The 21,341-nt window shown below is 42.8% G+C and overlaps 1 protein-coding gene across 26 annotated transcripts in view; it reads right to left on the reverse strand.

Annotated features, from left to right (window-relative positions):
• Window positions 1–21,341, reverse strand: part of DOCK9 (dedicator of cytokinesis 9) — a 276,869-nt gene that overhangs the window by 59,096 nt on the left and 196,432 nt on the right. For 15 of the 26 annotated variants that reach the window (XM_059377675.1, XM_059377673.1, XM_059377664.1 and 12 more), the window contains exons 28-35: window positions 14,515–14,661; window positions 14,215–14,298; window positions 13,422–13,533; window positions 10,154–10,332; window positions 9,592–9,705; window positions 7,562–7,676; window positions 2,899–3,032; window positions 698–812 (exon numbers count right to left, since the gene is read on the reverse strand). In XM_059377675.1, the coding sequence (XP_059233658.1) occupies window positions 698–812; window positions 2,899–3,032; window positions 7,562–7,676; window positions 9,592–9,705; window positions 10,154–10,332; window positions 13,422–13,533; window positions 14,215–14,298; window positions 14,515–14,661 (1,000 nt within the window). Of the gene's footprint in view, window positions 1–697; window positions 813–2,898; window positions 3,033–7,561; window positions 7,677–9,591; window positions 9,706–10,153; window positions 10,333–13,059; window positions 13,102–13,421; window positions 13,534–14,214; window positions 14,299–14,514; window positions 14,662–21,341 lie in introns of all 26 variants that reach the window. The other 11 variants (XM_059377650.1, XM_059377659.1, XM_059377654.1 and 8 more) reach the window with 1 other exon arrangement.

Here is a 21,341-nt window from a genome sequence, read left to right on the forward strand (position 1 = left end):
TTATGCTGCAGCAAGTCCGACAAGATTTCTGATCAAGGAAGAAACAAGACATTGTACCATGGCATGATTTCAAATGATTGCTTATATCACAAAACTGGAGTTGAAGTGTCTTATCATGGATGTTTACATGCTTTATTCTATTAAAAAATGTGGTTGTCAAACCCTTTATGAGAAACTTAATCTACTATGATACCACTAACTCCATCAGAAAACTAAAAAATCACATCTCACTTCCAGTTAAAGCCAGGAATGTCACACATACTCTAAATGGAAGAGATGCTCAGATCCCCCAACATTACACATTCCAATTCAAGAGCCTTACTAATAAAATTATGCAAGTTGCCAAAAAGTTTTTTTGGACAAGTGAAATTGTTTTTTTAGGGGGAAAAAAAAAATCAAAGGCTACCTCATTTATCTGCTTCTGTCTTCTTGGATTATGATGGTAGGCCCGAGGTTAATAAAAAAAAATTTTTTTAATGGCCCATATAAATTTTAGAACTCGCTTTTTAGAACAATTAGTAAAAACTCTTTTTCCAAATTAAGACTTTTATTTCTGCTACATTTAGTAAATTAACATGTATTTCAAATGAGGAAGAAAATCTTTTTAAGCTCTTCTATCCTTTCAAGCAATTCTAAGTTTTAAAAAAGACACCAAATACTGAAACAAAGTAAAACTGACATTTTCACTTTCACCTACCATCAGACATGCTTTTTAAGATGTAGAGGAAACACATCAGCAGGCTCTTAATCTCGGACTGGTCAAGTTTGTCACAGCGAACCACAGAATTTCCCAAAGTGCCACTTTGCTGGTGCTAAAAAAAAAAAAAAAAAAAAAAGGAAATACAGGTGATTTTTTTTTTAATCCATTATTCTAGGTAAAGCAAAATTAGGTTCATTTTTCTCCTTTGGAAGAGAAAGATTCTTAGAATTGAGTCAAATCACGCAAACTGGAAGGTGTAACTCATTGGTCGACAAACCACAGACACACCTTCACCAAATACACATAAGCGCCTAGTCCACAGAAGCTCTGTCGGCTTCCTTCACTTGCTATCCTAAGAGACAAGCCAGCAGGCACAGACCTTTCAAACTGGGTAACCACAGCTGGAGCTACCAGCTCAGTTCTAAAATGCCAAGTACGATCTCATGCAAAAAAGGGATGTGGGCTAGGATCAAACAGAAATGATGAGTTGGAAGACACTGTAGAACCGACCATATCCTCAGGAGAAGGCCGGTGTCTGAATGAGGAAATAAAATCCACACTCCTGTTGTGTACCCCACAAAAGCCTGCGGCGGAGTCCCTGTCATTCAGCTGACATCGTGGGGCACCACTGGGGGGAAAACGACAGGTGGGTACCCAACAGGAACAGAAAGGGACACCTCAGCAGAGCTTGTTCAAAGACCCTAAACCGATGAGACCATTCCCTCAGCGGCTTAGCTCAACACCGCAAACTTCAGAAAGTGCAGGGAACAGGGTGAGGGCAGTTTTGCCACTAGACAGCACGTTTACATGTTCAAGGGGTTCAAATTAAAAAAAAAAAAAAAAAGTACAAGAAAAAGAATCTCATCTCCTGATTTAAAGTCACGGGAGATTTTGACATCGTCAAAGTTGTATTGCCAATTGAAAAGCAGGATTTTTTTATGTTTTTGGCAAATACCAAAGCAGAAAGGTCAATTAAAAAAAAAAAATCATTCATTCAAGGTATTGGGGGCAGCAACTAAAAAAAATAATATGGTAATCAGGTTTAATTAATAATGTACATGAGTTTTTTATTATAGAAGAAATACAGGTGCAGTTAGTGGCAAAACCACAGGGAGGAATGCATCATTTCGCCCACGCACTTCGCCAGGGCCGCTGGGAGAACCCAGTGCTTCTTGCGCTGGGAGGGAAGGTGCAGCATGCAAAGTTTCCTCTGGCAAAGGTGGGATCGTTAGAAGGGAAAAATCCACAGTGACCCGGTTTTTCCTGGCTGACTGGCAGCTCTCTTCCTCCTCTCCAGCACTGCGTATGATGCAAGCAGAATGCCTCCTGAGCAGCTTCTCGCTCTACATATGAACGCAAGTCACGGTCAAGGGGAAAGTTCAACACGTCATGACACACACGCACACGGAGACGCTCCCACCTCTACCAAAACCGCATGGAAGGATAACCGTGTCACTGTCAGCCACAGAAAGGCAGGTACGATGACCAACCTGCTGCTGAAGGACATTCTGCACGTTTCGGAGAACTAGAAATACATCCCTAAGTGGTTCACCTGTTGATTGGTATGTGTGCTTGCCTTGAACTTGAAGTAACTCGGGAAAACAGTGGCCAAGGCAACACTAATCTATCATTGTTCTGGGTTTAAATTCAAGCTTTAGCCATTCCCACAAAGCTCCAAATAGACCCTTGATTATTTCAAGAAAAAAATGTTAAATACAAAGATGATGTGTTGTGTTGGAGGTACCAGTGTGAGCTGGTTTCAAATAAAGTCTCATCCCTGAATCACCTAGATGATCAATTAATCTTTCCGGAGCAAGCTCTGGACCCAACACCCATTTGCATGGATAACTGTATACATGGTATTCTCTGGCATACAGATGATGGGGATTCTAAGTGAGAGTGCATTTTGATGTCCCTACCTGCCCCACCTGCCCAAACTATTTCCTCAAGGTCCTCCACTGTAAACATTGCCCTGATGTAAAATCTTGGAAACAAGAATGGGGGAGATTTCAGGAAATGGGCCCCATCCTTAGACAATACTCTGATCATAACTCTGATAATAACTCCAGGTTAACTGAGTTATTTAAAAAAAAAAATAAAAAGTTACCCTTAACGAACACCAGAACACGAAGCATGGTTTACTTTAGGCTAAATCCATTAGTTGTAAGAAACACTTAAGTTGTATGAAAAGAAATTACCTTATCCAGGGAATTGCTTTTCTCGCTATTCCTTTCTGGAAGGCTATTCCCCGAATCTGTGCTTATGAGGGATCCTCTTGAATCAGCATTTCTCACACTATTGATGTTCGGAGTTGATGCTGTATATGGAGAAGCTATACAGAAATCAAGCGAAGACCAAAGACTTGATGAGATACAACAAAATGAAGATACGTACTGAACTTTAAGGGAAATTGCTTCTATGGCACTTGTTTTTGTTGTTGTTAAGAAATGGGCTCAAGAGTTTCACTCAGGCACCTCGCCTTTAACGAAGGGCCATAATCCGAAACATTCAGACACAACCCTGAATTCACTTATGGGAGGCCACCTTGGATTCCTCAGACGAAAGGAACACACACAGTTTCAGAATGCAATAAAGATGTTAAAAAATCCACCTACAACTATCAGATCAAAAAATGAAACCCTGCAATGAGCCACAGTATTCAAACTGTATGCTGAGGTGCCCTAGGAAACTCACGGAGCCTCTCGGGACATTTTACAATTTCAAGAAAAACACGATGGTGCTTGACATTTCCCAAAACTGCAGTTTCAATGTGAGATCACACTACGTTCCTCTCGATGATGTTGTATCTTTGTGAAGCTAGGTCTTTGGTGGCTGCTATGATAAAAAGCAGGTACTGGGTGAAAATCACCATGGAACAGGAAAATAAGACGGGGGTGAGAAATTAGATTCCAAATAGAGCTGCTGGGCAATGCCTAACACGTGCACACATCCCACTGAAAATGGGTGTGGTTATTAAAAATAATTTTTCTTTAAATTTATGTGTATTTTTCTCAAATGCCGATGAAGTTGTTCAGATAGATGAACTTCCTAGGTTATGTGGCTCCAAATACCTAATAAACAGAACTGTTGGTTGTTTACTCTGGCCTGGGGACTCAATGAACAAATTACTGTGACCATAAGTGTGCTGTGAACGGAGAATGCTTGGGAACCTCTGCAACAAAGAGTTACGAGCAGAAAAGAAATTTAAAAATAAAATGTGTGACATCTGTGAAAAGCAGCACTATAAGTCAGGAATCAGCCCCCACCTCAGAACTATGGAATTTTTTTAAAAAAATAAGGTTTATTTATTTATTTATTTGACAGAGATCACAAGTAGGCAGAGAGGAAGGCGGAGAGAAAGAGGGGGAAGCAGGCTCCCCACTGAGCAGAGAACCCAATGTGGGGTTGGATCCCAGGACCCTGAGATCCTGACCTGAGCTGAAAGCGGAGACTCAACCCACTGAGCCACCCAGGTGCCCCAGAACGATGGAATTTTTTAAAGTAAAAGTAGTAGACTGACTTCCTGCTTCGGTAAGATTTCAGTATATTACATGATTTAAAATGACCATCAAACTTGTACTTTCCATGCTGAACCACAAAGCTTGCCTCCAGCTGAAAGGCTGGGCTGGCTGTGCACGCTGTCTGAGGAGTCTTTGGTGCTGGGCTCCAGCAAGCCGGAAGCAGGGCCTCCCACACCCACACGGAAGACGCCATTCCCCAACACCTCAGAACAGGCCGCCATTTTCATATGTTAGGATGCAAATCAGCTGCCATGGACTGAGACATTTCTTTTCTTTTTAAAAGATTATTTATTTACTTACTTACTTATTAATTTAGTGTGTTGGGGGGAGGGGTAGAGGGAGACAAAGAATCCCAAGCAGAAGCCCCCCTTGCTGAGCACAGACCCCAATGTGGGGCTTGATCTCAACACCCCGAGATCACGTCCTGACCCAAAATCAAGAGCTGGAAGATCCACCCACTAAGCCAGCCAGGCACCTCTGAAACACTTCTAAGTTAATCCCTCCCTCTACCTAACACTCAGGTGTATCCACCCCCGTCCCTGAAACTGAATCAGCATACTAAAATTAAGAAAAGAAGCGTGAGGGGAATTTGAAAATGGAAGTGATGGCTGGAACGTGTAAGCCACTGGCCCCAGGATGCCTCATTCCAGAAGAGAAACTGTGTGATGGATTGTAACAGGGAACAGGTAAAAACCTATGAAAAAACTATGAGCCTCTTTCTATACTTAGAGATAAAACACACTTCATGACCAAAGTATAATTATAGTCCTCCTAATATAACCAGACTTCATATTTAATGTAAAACATAATGATCCTGAAAAAGAGGTCCTCAGTGAAGTAAAATTAGACCTTAAATTGACAGGGTTTTAGGCTCAGTTCCAGAAGCAGAATCCTAATCTAAGGCAAACAGATGGAAATACAGTAAATCAAAATCAACATGTTTAGTAAAACTGGGTTCCCATTGTGTGTGTGTGTGTGTGTGTGTGTGTGTGTGTGTGTGTGTTTGTACTTAATGTCTCAGGCCAGTGCATTTTAAAAATCTTAAACAACATGTAAGTAAAATGAAAAGAAGTTCAGTTCACCTCTGTCTTCTTTGTATGGACAGCCCAATGCAAAATACGAGCAGGTGGAAAAGAGAATCCTGGGCTTAAGAATGTGTGCTTTTTAAAAAACAAACATAATCTTGGAGTAGATTTATCCAGGCAGCAAATCAGTTCTAGAAATCTTCATGCACCATGTTCCAAAGACATTGAAAAACAATGCTGAAGGTACCTTCTGAGGAAACGAGATTTCTACTAACTAGAAATGCAAGGAGAAAGTCCGTTCTTGAAGGATAAGCACCAGGACTCAAGTTAACTGGAAACTCCTCAGGGAATAAAAAAAGAGTTGCTCAAGCTACCAGAAAGCTAGCAAACCCAACTCAAAGGTGGGGGCTTTTCTGGAAGACATTCCTAAAAGGGAACAAGGATTTAAGTCTTTCAATGGGGGTAGGAGAGAAAAAGCTGGAGGACAGACAAGGTCTGTTAGGGTGAATTCCTATGGAAAGTGGATTCAGATCTTGAAATTTAAGAGAGCGAAAAGGGATTAAATCAGTCTCAGATACTTTTCATAACTTCGTCACAAACACAGAGCTACTGAAGGTCATTAATGCCATTCGAGTCTCGGTAATGATACCCAGCGGCTCATCTTTACATTCTCAAGGCAACCCACACCCTGACAGGGTGAGGCAGAATTGGAAAATAAAGTCAGAGTCAAAGCATTGTCTCATTGTTCTAGTTTGATCATTTCCAGAGTCTTAAATTCTACAGAGTACTAGTGAGGGAGTTGTGATTTCTACACATTCCTGGGCCCCAAGGGTCATGAAATTGGCTACTGAGAGTACATCACAGAAAGGCGTAACACTGAAGAACTGTGCTTGTTATAACGGCAGTCAGATACTGTCACCATGCTGGGCACTGCACACATTGTATGAGCTTTCCACTCCTTGCCCTGACTCTGTTTTGGAGATGTGGACACTGGGACACTGAGGGTGACGAAAAGAGACACGCTGCTCAGGGCAGTCAGTAACTGATGGAGTCTGGATCCCAAACCACCTGTCTGACCTTAAAGCCAGTGTTGTGAGCTCTGAGCTCTGCAGACAGTATCTTCCCATGAGAGTCCCTTTCCTGCCCCTGGAGCAGTGGCTGGGTATGTGGGCAGAGCAGGACAGGACAAGGGCCCCAGGAGAAAGGCAAATACAAACATCACAAGTCAGTCTCTGCTCTGAGCATTCTGCACACATTAACTCACTTAATCTTTACGATACCTAATGAGACCACCACAGCTTTGAAAAATATATGTAAGCATAAGTAAGATTAAAAGACTGGTACTGTAGGATAAATCTGGACACTGGTGTGGGGTTTCTGATTCTACATTCTGCTCACTTTCATCACCTACGTGAAACAGCACCTCAACATCAAGAAAAACAAGGAGGAAAGGACACAATCAGAATAAATAATACTCCTGCAAATTAAAAGGCTAAGAGCCCTTTATTCTGTCCCGTGACCTAAGTCCACCCACTGGGTGTCCCAAGCACTTGGCATAGCCATATGCTTCATTTATTCGAAAAGTAGTAAAAGACAGAAATAAAGACAGAAAAAAATCTGTGTTTGTGACAATTCTGTGAAGACACATCTACTTTCTTTTTGCACCACTATCTTCACGAAGCAGTTGGCACAGGTGCTCAATTAGTCAGAATATTAATAAGTACATTTCTCAGGCATTTTCTTCCAAGCATTACTCAATCTGAATCTTGATTTTTGCCATCTGTTTTCTTCCCCACAGGGGTTGCTCTTACATTATGTCAGAGAGAAAAATATTCTAGGGAAGAAGATTTTAGAAAACCGAATTTAGAACTGTACTCCTGCCACAGACCACCATCTCCTCAGCAATTACTCGATCACATTTCATCAAAATCACCATCACCACAAGTAAATCCTACCCACATCCCCCCACATGCTCCTGCAAAGACATTCCTTTTCTAAAAACTCCTTTCCTGAAAATCCAATTTGGATGTTTAAAATGAAAAATTAATGTGAGCATAACAAAAAGCAAACAGCACAAACACATGATTAGGCGTATGGAATCTTCAATGCATGAGATTTTGGCTGGGGGGGGTGTCTGTATTTCAGGGTCGAGTTGAGGGTTTCCATCATTAAATACGAAAAGCAGGAAAAAACCGTGCAAGGCAGAAGCTCAGGCTCCGAGGGCCTCCTGTGAGAGTCGGCGTGGCTCCCACGCTGCGAGAGGGAGGCAGCGCAGACTCAGAGCAGAGGGAGGCAAGCAGAGCGCCGAGCCTTACCGATGCCGGAGATGGCTCCGAAGAGGTCTTTGTGCAGGCTGTTGTCCAGCACGAGGCCAGGCTTCTGTGGCGTCACCAGCGGGTTCGTGGCTGGCAGCGAGTCCTCCTTCATGGTCTGTTCAAGGGGAGAGAGAGAAGAGATAACCGAAGGTGACTTTCAGAGTCAGCAGCTGTCCTTGGAAGGGTCGGGGACGTGCGGACATAGGACCCAAGAGCCTGGCCGGTCAGATGTGCTGTGCGGGGGATGCGGGCACTCAGCGAACAGGACAGAGGGCCTGGGTCGGGGAGTGGACAGGGTGCAAGTGTGTGGGCAGAGCACTCTGGGTCCCTAAAGTCACTGTCTGTTGCCCCAGAAGGTCTAGCATGTTCCCCTTCCAGAGCGCAGATGTCCAACATTTCCTCAGACTGTTTTTTCCCTCAGACAAAGCCTCCCATGCTCTTTCTAAATGGAACACTGGTTTTTCTCTCACACCAGAAATCCTCCCAAATGAGCAGCAGTGACTTACAACAGCAGCATGGAAAAGCTGTCCAAGCTTGCAGCTTCGTGTGCACTCTCAGGCAGTGGAGAAATTGTTAATTTTGAAGTTCTGTCATAAAAGGGGCTTTTCTTTGGTGATTTTCTCAGGATTGAAGATGTACAAAGAGGTAGCATTATACCCTGAATTCTTTAGTCAGATCAGAAAAGCAGACAGGTTCAGAGAGTACACTTGTGAAATACAATGTTATATGGGGTGAGATGAGTGCCCTTCAGAACTACAAAACACATTCTACACATATGGTGCCTCTCAGTGCGACATTATTTAGGACATGTATTCAGAGGTGGAGAGATAGCATTAAAAAACAGGACAATGCATCCCTGTGGGGCCAAAGGGACAGAAACACAACATGAAAATTTCCCAAGTGTATGCAACAATCATAGTGTGGAAAGACTAACAACCGAGCTCATTTGTGGGTCCAGAACAAAAGGGAAAAAAGAAAATTACTACACTGGTAGCATGTGTGCAAATGAATGGCAGGTGGTCTCCACCCCAAACATATTGAGATCATTTCTGGGATCACCCTTCAGGCAACTTAATTTCTAATACATCTTCCAGTGACTACACGAAGATGATATAAATTATAGTGGTCAGTTTCTGAAGGTGGGGCCGTATGTCACTCCTGTTGGCCTCCCTGACATCAAGTCTGACTTTCTAATTTTACAGACAGAAAAACTTTAGCCCAATGATGTGGATCTTCCAAGGCTGCGTAGCATGTTACCATGAGAACGAGCTAGGATTGAGCTCTCAGAGTCTGCAGATTAAAACTACGCTTTCCATTTTAACCTCCTCTCCCTGCAAATCTTTGCTGAATTCAGAGATGGTCCTTACGTCTTACAAGGTATGGTCTATCAGAAAAGCATTTTTATCCTGAGAGTTGAAGGTTTACTGATTGGTCCCATCTTAGCCAGAAATGCAATTAATCAAGAGTACTATGGATTATTATGGTTTTAGTGGCAGAACAAACAAACAAACAAAAAAGGATCGGTGTGTCCTGGGTTAAATAGTATTCCCCCCCCCCCCCCCAAAATCATGTCCACTGAGAACCTCAAAATGTGACCTTATTTGGAAATGGGATCTTTGGAGATGTGATTAAGACAGAAGGCAAAATGAAGTCCTCCTGGATTAGAAGCCCTACGTCCAATCACTGGTGTTCTTGTAAGAAAAGGAGACGACTTCAGAGATGATACAGACACACACGAGGAAGAAGGCCGAGTAAAGACAGAGGCCAAGACTGTCATGATGCAGCCACAAGCCAAAGAATGCAAGGATCTGGGGCAAGCACCGGAAGCTAGGAGAGAGGCACAGGACAAACTCTGCCCACAGAGCCTCCAGAAGGAACCAACCCTGTGGCTACCTTGACTGTGGACGTCTGTCCTCCCGACTACAAGAGAATGAACACCTGTTGGTTTTGGCCACCCTGTTTGTGTTGCTCGGTGACAGCAGCCGCAGGAAACACATGCAGGCTGCGGCCAGGTATGTATGCTTACGTACACTGCCGGGGTTCACAGGGAAGGGTGACACATCCCTCACGTTGATCCGCTGGACATTCTCAATCAGCAGACCGAACAGAGGCAGGTAGAGAGTGGCTATCCTTGCTTGATGGCTCTGAAAAAAACGCACATGGCCAAGTTTATCCCATGGCTCTGAGCCTTTAATGATGGACTGAGTGGGCACTGGGCCAACTCCTGTATTTGGATCCTTCCTATAAAGAGGGCTATTAGCGGGCACCTGGGTGGCTATCAGTTGAGGGTCTGCTTTCAGCTCAGGTCATGATCCCAGGGTCCTGGGATCGAGCCCCGAGTCAGGCTCAATGGGGAGCCTGCTTCTCCCTCTCCCTCTGTGCTCCCCTGCTTGTGTCTCTCTCTTTCAGACAAATAAATAAATCAAATCTTTAAAAATAAATAAATAAATACCGCTACTAGATTTTAGTGTGTAAACAGAGATGATTCTCAGTGCTGCTACCACTAAATTTTCTGACGGGTTACTTTCTTTATATTACTTAAAATAAAGGACATTTATCAATCCATATTTCCTTCCACTGGAGTCCACTCACCCTCGAAGCATATCTGTCATCAAAAGAATGCTTTATCAGCAGGTTCTTGAGCACACTGATGGCAATCAGCCGGACCTCCCTAAACTCCTGGAGGGCGGTCCCCACCTCCCTCAGTAACAGTCCCACCAAGAAGTGGTTTCTGCAGAACTCGTCTGTTAACGAATAGTCAAGCTGGAGATCTGAAATGAGGATAGAAACTGCTTTAGTTACAGAGACCATCACGCACTTTGAATAAAACAAAAGCCAAAACCACCCTCTGCATTCAGCCCACCCTGTGTGTCAAGAGATGATTAGACTTAGCTTCAAGTGTAATTCAAAGGTCAATTATCTAAAATATTGCTCCACGCCTTACCACATCAGACTCTTAAATTTAAATCCAGATAACTGCACCAGATTTTGATTTTAGAAGACACGATACCTTGCATAAATATTAAGTTAGTGAATAGTTTTAGTACCAATTTTTAGAATATACAACAACATGCTACATTACAAATGAAATTATGTTATTGACAAGAAGGTAAAAAATAAAGTTACCGTCTAACTGACACTCTAGAGAAGTAATCTGTATGTAACAAGCATGTAATTAACAAAGAATAGATATACATGGTTTATTAAAATTTTCTTTACTACTTGAGTTCATTAATCCCTTTCCTGGTCATGAAAGGCTATACATTCCCATAAAAACCCAATGTGCTTCAAATGAACAAGTTAACATATAACCTCTATTCTGCTGTCCCTGAATGAAGAACTTACTTAACACAAATAAAAAAAATATACTCAATACTTCTGCACCTCTAAAAGCAAGTTAAAAAAAAGAACATAAACTAACACTGAAATACTGAAAGCACCACACTATACCAGTAAATCATCAGCAAGCTAAACGATCAAATGGAAAGCTCTTCCAGAGAACAGCTTGAAGGAAATACAAAATCTACTTAAGGAGGGAAAGTAAAAGCAGCTACGCATCCCTCCAAAGCTGAAATATGCCTGTCAGTAAGCCGTAGCTGGGATCTGAAATCATACTGAATCTATTACTAGAGGAAAATCTATAGACGCCTTCTTTGACTTTGATTCCCTATTAGTTACTTCCCAACCTACCCAAAATACTGCCCCAAGTCCTATGCAGAAGCAAGGGAAAATATTCATCCTTCCAGAATAATCATGTCCACTGAATGGTTTTTTAAACTTTGTTTACCCTAAGGACAGTGCACAGCTTGAATTCACACAAAACCCTTAGGAAGATACCGTCGGTTTAACTGTGCGTGCACGTGCATGCAGAGAAGGGGGGAACGGGGAAGAAGGGAGAGGAGGGGAATGCTACGAACACGGACCCCTATCAGGGCCGTAAGGACATTATCTGTAGGTCACCCACAGCCGCCTGCCGAGGGCAGCCCCCCTTGACACCAAACAACCCGATGGTCGACTGAGAGCGTGTGCGAGTCTCCTGGGCACCTGACGGATTTCACGTCCCTCAGTCCTGCAGGACAAACAACAGGGCCCCACGGAGTTTAGGACAAGGCAGGCATCAGCTCTCATTCGCTGCCCAGCCAAGGGGTTTAAAGGACGACCCCCGGTACCCTGACAGGAGGAAGGAAGAGGGTCTCGGTCTCCAAGTACAGGTGGGTTAGTGACTGCAAGGTGAGGGGAGTGAGACAAGTTTGGAGCGCCGCTGGGGTCCTGGGAGGGGGCAGGAGGAGACGCGGCAGGCTCCACGGAAGAGGTGCTGACTCTCTGGGCAGGAAGGGGACGATTCCCCCAGAGGGGTGCTGTGTGAGGCGAAGGAAAGTCAGGGGTGGGCACGCCATGATGGAGATGCCGGGAGCCGGCAGGGATGTCTGAAGTGTGGGCAACAGTGGGGAGTAAGACGAGACAGGTGGGATTCGGGTTGCCAAATACCCAGCCGTTCCCTCGACCCAGGACATTCAATCCCTGGCTTTCATCTCATTATCACCCCCAAGTTACCTTAGCAGTGAGGCTTTTCCTGGCTACCCTCTCCCACATGCCCTGCTGCTCATATCATACCCCTACTTGCCCCACTTTAGTTTTCTCTCCTCAGACCTCATCGCTAACACTGCACAGACTTCACTGAGGGAAAACAGCCTGGGATTTTCATCCTTGTCATCCGCGACCGCCTCCCAAAGTCCCGTGTGCCCAGACTCGGTTGGTGCCAGGTAAATAGGTGTTGAACGCACGAATGCCAACCCCAGGCCCCCAAACCATTAATACCCTAAATCAACGGCCTCTGAAACTTAGAGGGAAACACATAGAAGCATTGGTTCAGAGACACAAATGTCTTTCTCCAGGAGCGACTTGGACTACCTTTTAAGGAGCCAGAAGGGGTTGGGGGCCTCCTTCTGCTTTTCTATCAGTATAAATAATTAATCCCCATGTACGCACATAGCACTAAACCTAACAGACCCGACAGACTAATTTGATTTGTATGACTTAGTGAAGACAAGGAAATCTCTACGCGTTTACTCTCGTCAAACTTTAAGAAGATACAGAACAGTTAAAGACTCAACATGCAGACATAAAATGCACGTGAAAAGCCGTGTTGCTTGTGATTAGGTTACGGCCACCACTATAGACAAGGACCATGAAAATGGTGGAATAATACATTTTTGGAGTAAAGGAGGGCATTCTGTTTGTTGTGCCTCTTGAAGGGCTATCCTAGAGGACACAGAGACCCCAGGAGCAAAACCCAGCTCCCTCCCAAGGGTGTTAACAGCAGTATCTTAGCTACAGTGAGAATAAATTCACTGGTTTATCGCGAATTTAAAAACGAACCCGAGTATATGGCAAATGCCTAAACAAAGAGCATATGTAAGCATTTCAGCAATGACTTGCATTCTTTTTCTTTTAAAGGAGGAAAATGCAAGAAAGCAAGCATCACACCCCACACCTACCTACAGGAGTGTCATTTGACTCCACAGTTGGTGAAAGAAAAGCTAATTCATAAGAAAAAAGGAAAAGTGAAACAAATAAAAATAAACTACAGTAAGTAAAATGGATTTCTATTTAAGCAAAGGAATTTTTCAATGAAAAAGAGTCACACTGACATGACCTGTAGTCCAGTAATTTTGCTGACAAGCTAAGCTCCTATACCACATTTTAGCAGTATTTTTTTACATGAAAACTTAACAAGAAAAAAATGAATTCATCAACAAAAAAATCAGAAAATTCTAATGTCATATCTCAATCAATTCTCTTTTATTAAAAATGGCTTTTTGTGAAAAGACCCAGATTGACGTATGTGAAGATAGATTACCTTGGTATCTCTGAATTCTGCCTTTTCCAAATGGCATCGGTAAATTCAAAGGTATATAATGTTCATGATTGCACACCACACGGAGAAATTCAAACTTGTATTCAAAAAGGGTCTGCAGGAAACGACAGTTAGTGAAAGTTAAATGCCTCACTTGACTATTTTATACAGCATCCTAAAAACCTATTAGAAATCATACAACCAGTTGTTAGCGTCAACCCTCTTACAACCCCATGTCCTGTATACTACGTCAGATTTTCAGAATGGCTGTAGGCACTTGTTTGAAAACTGGAAATACATTTCATCAAACAATGTCCTCCACTGACTCTTAGAACATTTATTATTTATGTTCCTCCTACTTCAAAAAGAATTTCAGGCAGCTTGTAATTATAGACACAGACTTAATACAATAAAAAAAAAAAAAAACGAGTAAGGCAGAGCTTTAAAATAGACACGCTAGGGAGGAGATAGATAATTCTATCAGAGAAAGCCTACATAGTTACTTCTAGCTCCATGTTAAATAAACCATGATTCGCAACACATATACTTTTAATTTTGTAGTTGAGAAATCTTCTCAGTTATTTATGAGAAAATCAGTTAGTATGCTTATTTTACATTCAGAACTACTGCATCCCTAATGTCTTACACATTAACGCAAGTACTAGCAAGTATCTCCAAAAGAAGGGACAAGAATGCCTCTGGGATAGAAAGAAGCCGTGACATGAGCCCAGAGAAACAGCCGGGTTTCTGGATGTCAATCAGGAAGACAAAAACCAGTGTGCAACACACATGTTACCTTCGGGTCTCCAGGAGCAAAGCAGCTGATGTAGTTGTTGATCTGCTTAAAGACAAACCCCCTGTCCATGAAGGTGAAACATCTCTGCAGAGAAACAAGCCACAAAGGGGAATATTTAGGCCCCAGTCTTTTTTTTCTTTTTTTAAAGTTGGGTTGAAATCAGCATTTACTGTTCATAAGTTTATCCTATAGCATAAAAATGCACCATTGGCAATGACTGGGCACCAACCGTATACTAGTCACTGCTACAATGAACATTTCACCACTTGACTTATTCCCTCCATGCCCTGAGGTCCTTACCTTGATGAACACGGCAAGGCTGTGATTTGCATTTTTAGAGGCCTCCGGATTATCTCGAAATTTCTGAGTTATGTGCGGCATCAGCATATTCACAACAGTTTCCACAGCATGATGATAGGATGCGGGAAATCTCTGGTTTCGTAATAACTAAAAAGAATTTAGAACAAACCTGTGTTATTTTTAAAGTGGTGACCCTCTGGGGGGTGGAGAGGGAAATTTCATTCCTAAAGTCCATTTTTGAAAAAACCCAGAGCTCCAATCTTACTTATCTAAAATGAGACTAGAGAAATGAATTTTTTCTTCTCTCAAAATACTGTACAGGTATTCTGATACCTAATGTAAGTGGTGTGCATTAGACCTGAGACCCCAGCCCCAAGAAAGATGCTCTCAGAGGTACTTGTAAAAATGTGGAGATGTCCCTCTTCTCCCAGAGATTCTCATCAGAGCTGCGTTTTTACTGGACACTTCTGGTGGCCTCAATGCCTGTACCTCTCAGAGAACTCTTTAGAAAACAGTGGCTCAGGTTTAAGCTTCAAGAATTCAAACGGAAAGTAAACAGATCTGAGACTGTATGTCAGCGGCTCAAACTGCTTAAAAACAGTCTTCTTCAGGCGCACCCAGGTGGCTCAATCGGTTAAGCTTAGGTTGTGATCCTGGGGTCCTGGGATTGAGCCCTGCATTGGGCTCCCTGCTCCGCAGGGAGTCTGCTTGTCCCTCTCCCTCTGCTCCTCCCTCTGCTCTCTCTCAAAAAAAAATAAATAAAATACTTAAAAAGGAAACAGTCAAATTTACTTTATATAATAATTTCTCCCCATCAGAAATGCTTATCTATGGGGCGCCTGGGTGGCTCAGTGGGTTAAGCTGCTGCCTTCAGCTCAGGTCATGATCTTGGGGTCCTGGGATCGAGTCCCACATCGGGCTCTCTGCTCAGCAGGGAGCCTGCTTCCCTCTCTCTCTCTCTCTCTCTCTGCCTGCCTCTCCATCTACTTGTGATTTCTCTCTGTCAAATAAATAAATAAAGTCTTTAAAAAAAAAAAAGAAATGCTTATCTATGAAATTATACAGATCTCAAAGTTAGCTGTTGTGGATGGTGTATCCTCTACACATCAGGCACTGCACTGCTACATGTTTTTATGTGCTTTTCCATTAAATTCTTATAAGGTTTGACCCTCATTTCACAGGTGGATGGAGAGCTCAGGTAAATGTGTCTTCAGTCAGGAACTAACAAGTAGGGGTGCCTGGGTGGCTCAGTGGGTTAAAGCCTCTGCCTTCAACTCATGTCATGATCCCAGGGTCCTGGGATGGAGCCCTGCATCGGGCTCTCTGCTCAGCGGGGAACCTGCTTCCTCCTCTCTGTATTTGCCTGCCTCTCTACCTACTGGTCTGTCAAATAAGTAAATAAAATCTTAAAAAATAAATAAATAAAATAAAAAATCTTTTAAAAAAGTTAAATTTAATTAAACAAACAAAGAAACAAACAAAACCCTAACAAGTAACAAAGATTCAAACCCAGATCCACCCCGAATCCAAGGCCTGTGTTCTTTCTACTCTTGGACACTTCGCTTCCCCACCCATATGCCCAATAAATGAGAAAAATTACTGACTCCTAAAACATGAAGGGAGCTGAATTACATGCTCCATGACATTTATCCACTCATGCATGTGATTCTAACAACCACAACAGGGGGCTATCTTCACCCACATTTTACAAATGAGAAAATTGAAGTTTAGAGAGATTCACTAAGTACTGACTTTCCTTCTCTCTTTCAGTGGTGAAACCCCTGGGTTTCACACGTGCAAGCTGCTGCCCAGCTAGAGACTACATTTCCCAGCCTAACCTGAGTCCAGAGAAAGGCCATGTGACTGAGTTCTGGCCAATAGGCTTTAAGAGGAAAACGATGCTTTTCCCAGCCCTGTCCATGGGATGATTGCCTTCCAAGTCTTCTTCACCACTGCCTGGAATGTGGTGCAGGGGGTGAGCCAGCTTTTCAACCATGTGGATGAGGGTGACACCTGGGCTGGATAACTGGAGAGAAGCTTGAGTCCTCAAATGACCCTGGGGAACAAGCCTCCCACTCTCAGAGCTATCTACTGGCTTATAATTTTCCAAAAGACAGAAATGAACCTTTTGTCTTATTTAAACCATTATTTTGATCTGTTTTACTACAGCCAAATCCATAACCCAATATCAAGAAACAGTATTTTCTAAAACTAGAATTGAAATCTAGTGATTTCTATATGCATTATTTCATGCATCAAATACCAGAACCAATTATGAATTTTGAAATGCCAGCTTTACAATAATCTCAATTCTCAAACCAATAATAAAACAATCTTTGCAAACTTACAAAATCAAGAACCCAGTGAAGGAAGGATCAAGTAATAATAATACGTATTTGAAGTTTCCCCACTTCCAAAAACAAAACTGTAAAATTAGAAATGCCAAAGGGATTTTGTTCTATATATGCAACCCGTAACTCTATATCCTGAGGGGTCAGCCTCAATAGATGATGATCGCTTCCTGGACCCCAGGTCAGGCCACCTCGCAGACCACCAGGCATACCTGCCTGCTACCCAAGCTGGCTACTCCTGAAGAACGGTCTCTCCAGAAATACCTGATGCCTCCAGAACTAGTCGATGGCTGCTTAAACCATGAAAGTGGATGGTTGGGGTTGGCACCACTTAATCTATTAGTCACTATTATCAAAACTAAAAGTGGGACAACCAGATACTTTAAGACTCCCCATGTGATGCAATAGTACCAGTTATGAAGTATTTTTGCCCCAAAGCAAACCAAACCTAAATCGAACTGAGCTTCAACATCATACAAGTTTATGGGAACCACGGGGGACAGAGGACCATGCCCCGTAACACTGTGAGGTTATGATGTGGGAAATTCCGCAGGACAAATGGTCCTCCCATTTCAACAAATATACTGCATTAAAAAACAAATAAATGGGGAAGGAACAGTTTGAAAATCCAGGAAACTTCAGAGACACATCAACCACATGCAATGTGAAGACTGTGTTTAGGTCCTGATTCGGACCAGGTGATGGTAAAAGGGCATTTCTGAAACAGCTGGGGAAACTGAATACAGACAGGGTGTCCGATGGTAACGAAGAAATACCGCTGACTTTGTTGAGGGTCATTATGGTATGGTGCTTCCATCTCTTTCAAAGGCTTTATCTGTTAGAGAGGGCACACTCAAGATTTTACAGATGAAATGTAAAATCTTTGGTGATAGTTCTTAAAATGCTCTAAAAACAGTGTGATGGTGGACATATGAAGTCGTAAGGGCAGCAGGCCAGTAACTGCGGAAGATGAGTGACAGAGCTTCAAACATGTGGTTCATTCAACTTTTCTCTTTCCTTTTATGTTTATTTTAAAAATCCTACAATAATTAGTTTTCATTAGAAAGAAAGAAAACGTCGTGAAGAACAGTGGATAATTAACACACCAACAGAGCAACGAAGCTGCTCTGTGATCAGACGTCAGCTCAGTGCCTTGAAGACTGAAATGACCAACACGTTATCAGGAGCCCTAATCTGGCAACAAAACAGTAAGGTAAGACGCCTCTAAAGGTGATAAAGACCACCATAATTAGATGTTGTTATGGAGACTACTATCCACTGAATCGGAAGAAAATAATCCAGGGTAATGGGCAGCTGACCAGGGTGGTGAGTACAGACGCGCCAGCTCGAAGGAGAGGACACTGAGACTATGTTACAGCTCCCTAAGATATAATAAATAAGCCTATTAGCTAATAAACCTCATTTTCCTGGCCTTACCTGGGTTATGAGCCCTTTCTCCTGCTTCATGCTCATTGTCTTCTCCCCAAATGTGGAAGCTCCCCACCAACCTCCACATTGATTTCTCACTTTGGAGCTCACACAGACCCCTTCTGCTCTGTTCTCTTAACTGTGTGTGCCCAGCTGAATGTCTTCTTCGCCCCGGGATGGCATCAGCTTGGGGCTGGCGATGCACCATCTATGCCATTGGCATCACTTCTCCGTGCTCTGTGCATTGCCAGTGACTGTTCCAAACAGGTGCTGGGGATTCTGCCATCACGCATTTATAGTAGGGGGGGAAGCGCGCACAGTTCGTTTAAAACATGAACCACACCATCCTTTCCCTACTTTTCATTTGAGCACTCTTTCCTTGCTCAATTAAGTCAGGAAATGGTTGATGGCTAAACGCCTAACTAAGGTTATATATTCACCCCATCGTAGGCCACATTTTCCAGCTTGCGAGACGTACACCTGTGCAATGCTAGCAATTTGGCTTGACTCGAGGTGGGAGGAGAGGAAATTCCAAAAGAGTCTGCTGAAATTATAGCTGCTAACTATAAGTGATAGAGAAGGAACACCTAAAATGTGTTGAGCATAGAGGCTGAGTGGGGTTCAGAGTTGGGAACTCCTTAGTAGGCTTTGACGAGGTCGGTTTTATATTTTCCTCAAAAACTGCGTATTGTAAATTCCAAGCACACATCGCCTATGGAACACTTGGGTCTGGCATGGTCACATGTAATCAACCCAAACTTCCAGGTCCATCTGCGGTAGTAAGGAAATTGCTTATTTTAGATGCTAGTTCAAAGGGACGCTGTGATTTACAGCCTTCCTCGGCGAATGGCACAAAGTGTAGTTGGACTGGCTGGGATGGGGAGGTGGACATGTGGCCATGTTCAAGAGTGGAGCATTAGAAACAGACCTACCAGGGTGCACCTGCTTCAGGGGCATCTCCTTCTACATAAATATGCAGTAGACAGAATGACCCCATTACCAGCAAGAGTGTTCACCCAAGGCACCAGCTCTACATAAACTGGCCTCCAAATGTTGGTCTATGCTAAAAAGTCTTGGAAAGGGCACTTTCAGCTGCACTGACAGCATTATATGGCTCTTACATGAGCCTGTGGCCCAGGTGCCCCTACTATACCAAAGAGGAAAAAAATCAAGGTCAAGATTATAAACACATTGCATGTACTAATAATCCTCAGTCTGAAAGTATAAAAACTCTCAGGGAATTTGATCATGATTTTGGAAATCACAAATGACACAGGAATGGTGAATATGAACTTGTTCTCTCAATTCAGAACCCTGGGATAAGGGACGAGGACATATACTTCCCAAGATGTAAATAAAGACAGACCTAAAAATAACTAACCCAAACACGTAAAATTCATTATTTCTAAGATAGGAGGCAAAATGAATAAAACCTTCAAAATATGTGAGAAGATCAATAATGTGATTCGGGGAAGGCGTCGCACAGAAGTCAGAGGGGAGCCCTCTAAAAGTGAAATGTTAAATTCTCCAAAGTGGTAAATAGGTATTTTGAATCTCTTTTTATAGTAAATTATCTTATGGCTACGTTTTCTCCTTTTGGATGCTAGAGTGTTTCTTTTTATGCTGGATAACAATTTTTAAATAAACTACTTCCAAAAACTCTCTGAATATTCTTTCAGGACCAAGATGTAATTAACGTACAGAAAAGGTTGTGCAGGGTAGCATTTGAGCAGTCTGTTCTAAAAAGTGCGACAAACAAAGTGTTGGAAGGCCCAGAAGTGCTGGAGAGTTGAGTTATAAGGCTGGAAAGGGCGGATCACCTGGGAGCAGCCGGTTGTGACTCTAGCATGACCTCGAGGTTCTGCTCTGCTGTGTGACCCCGGGCACGGCACCTCACGGGTCTGTACCCATCTCGACCTCTGTGGCACAGGGGCGGAGCTGGACCAGAAGGGAGCTTTCAGGTCCCTACCATCCCTATATTTTTATGGTTTAATTTAGCATCTTGAAAAAAAAAAAACACAGGCAGTTAAATTACTCTATTTAAATTTTCTACCATGGTTTCCAGAAAGAGATGTTATTGATACTTATACTTCCTTTTTTTTAAGATTTTATTATTTTTTTAAGATTTTATTTATTTATTTTAAAGATTTATTTATCTTTGAGAGAGAGAGATGGAGAGCAAATGCACAAATATGGGGAGTGGCAGGCAGAGAGAGCAGCAGACTCCCAGCTGAGCAGGGAGCCTAATGCGGGACTTGATCCCAGGACCCTGAGATCCTGACCGGAGCTGAAGGCAGATAGTTAACTGACTGAGCCACTAAGGAGCCCGATACTTAGACTTCTGTAGGTGTTTCAAAAGTGTTCATTACCTCTGACCATTGCTCCTGTGGTCTAGCCATGCACTTTCCCACCTAAACTCTGTGAGAGCATAAACCATGCCTCATTTAACTTTGTAACCCTTGAGCCTGCATATAAATAAAAGGCTCTCAATGAATGCTTTCTGAACAAACAGCTATATTTTTAAATATATGCAAGTCACCAATCTTTCTGGAGTCATTATATTTATTTAGAGCCAAAAACAATGAAAAACCCATTGGGGCCTTGTTATGGACTGAATTGTGTCTCCTTAAAATTCGCATGTTGAAGTCCTAACCCACAGTCTCAGAATGTGAACATATTTGGAGACAAAGTCTATAAGAGGTAATCAGATTAAAACAAGGCCATGAAGGTGAACCTCAGTCCACCAAGACTGGTGTCCTTATAAGAGGAGAAGATCTGGACACAGACAATGCCAGAGGGAAAACAATGCACAGACCCAGGGAGAAGAGAGCCATCTACAAGCCAAGAAGGGAGGCCTTGAAACCAACCCTAAAGACACCTTAATCTCAGACTTCTAGTCTCCAGAATTGTGTGGAAATAAATCCCAATCGTTAAGGCCAAACAGGCGGTGGTACTTGCTGTGGTAGCCCAAGCGAACCAAGGCAAGCCCACAGCCTATCATGCGTATGACATTTGTAACATGAAAGTACTACATCCAAGTGACCTGCA

Source organism: Mustela nigripes, chromosome 15, assembly GCF_022355385.1.
Source record: "Mustela nigripes isolate SB6536 chromosome 15, MUSNIG.SB6536, whole genome shotgun sequence".
Lineage (NCBI taxonomy): Eukaryota > Metazoa > Chordata > Mammalia > Carnivora > Mustelidae > Mustela > Mustela nigripes.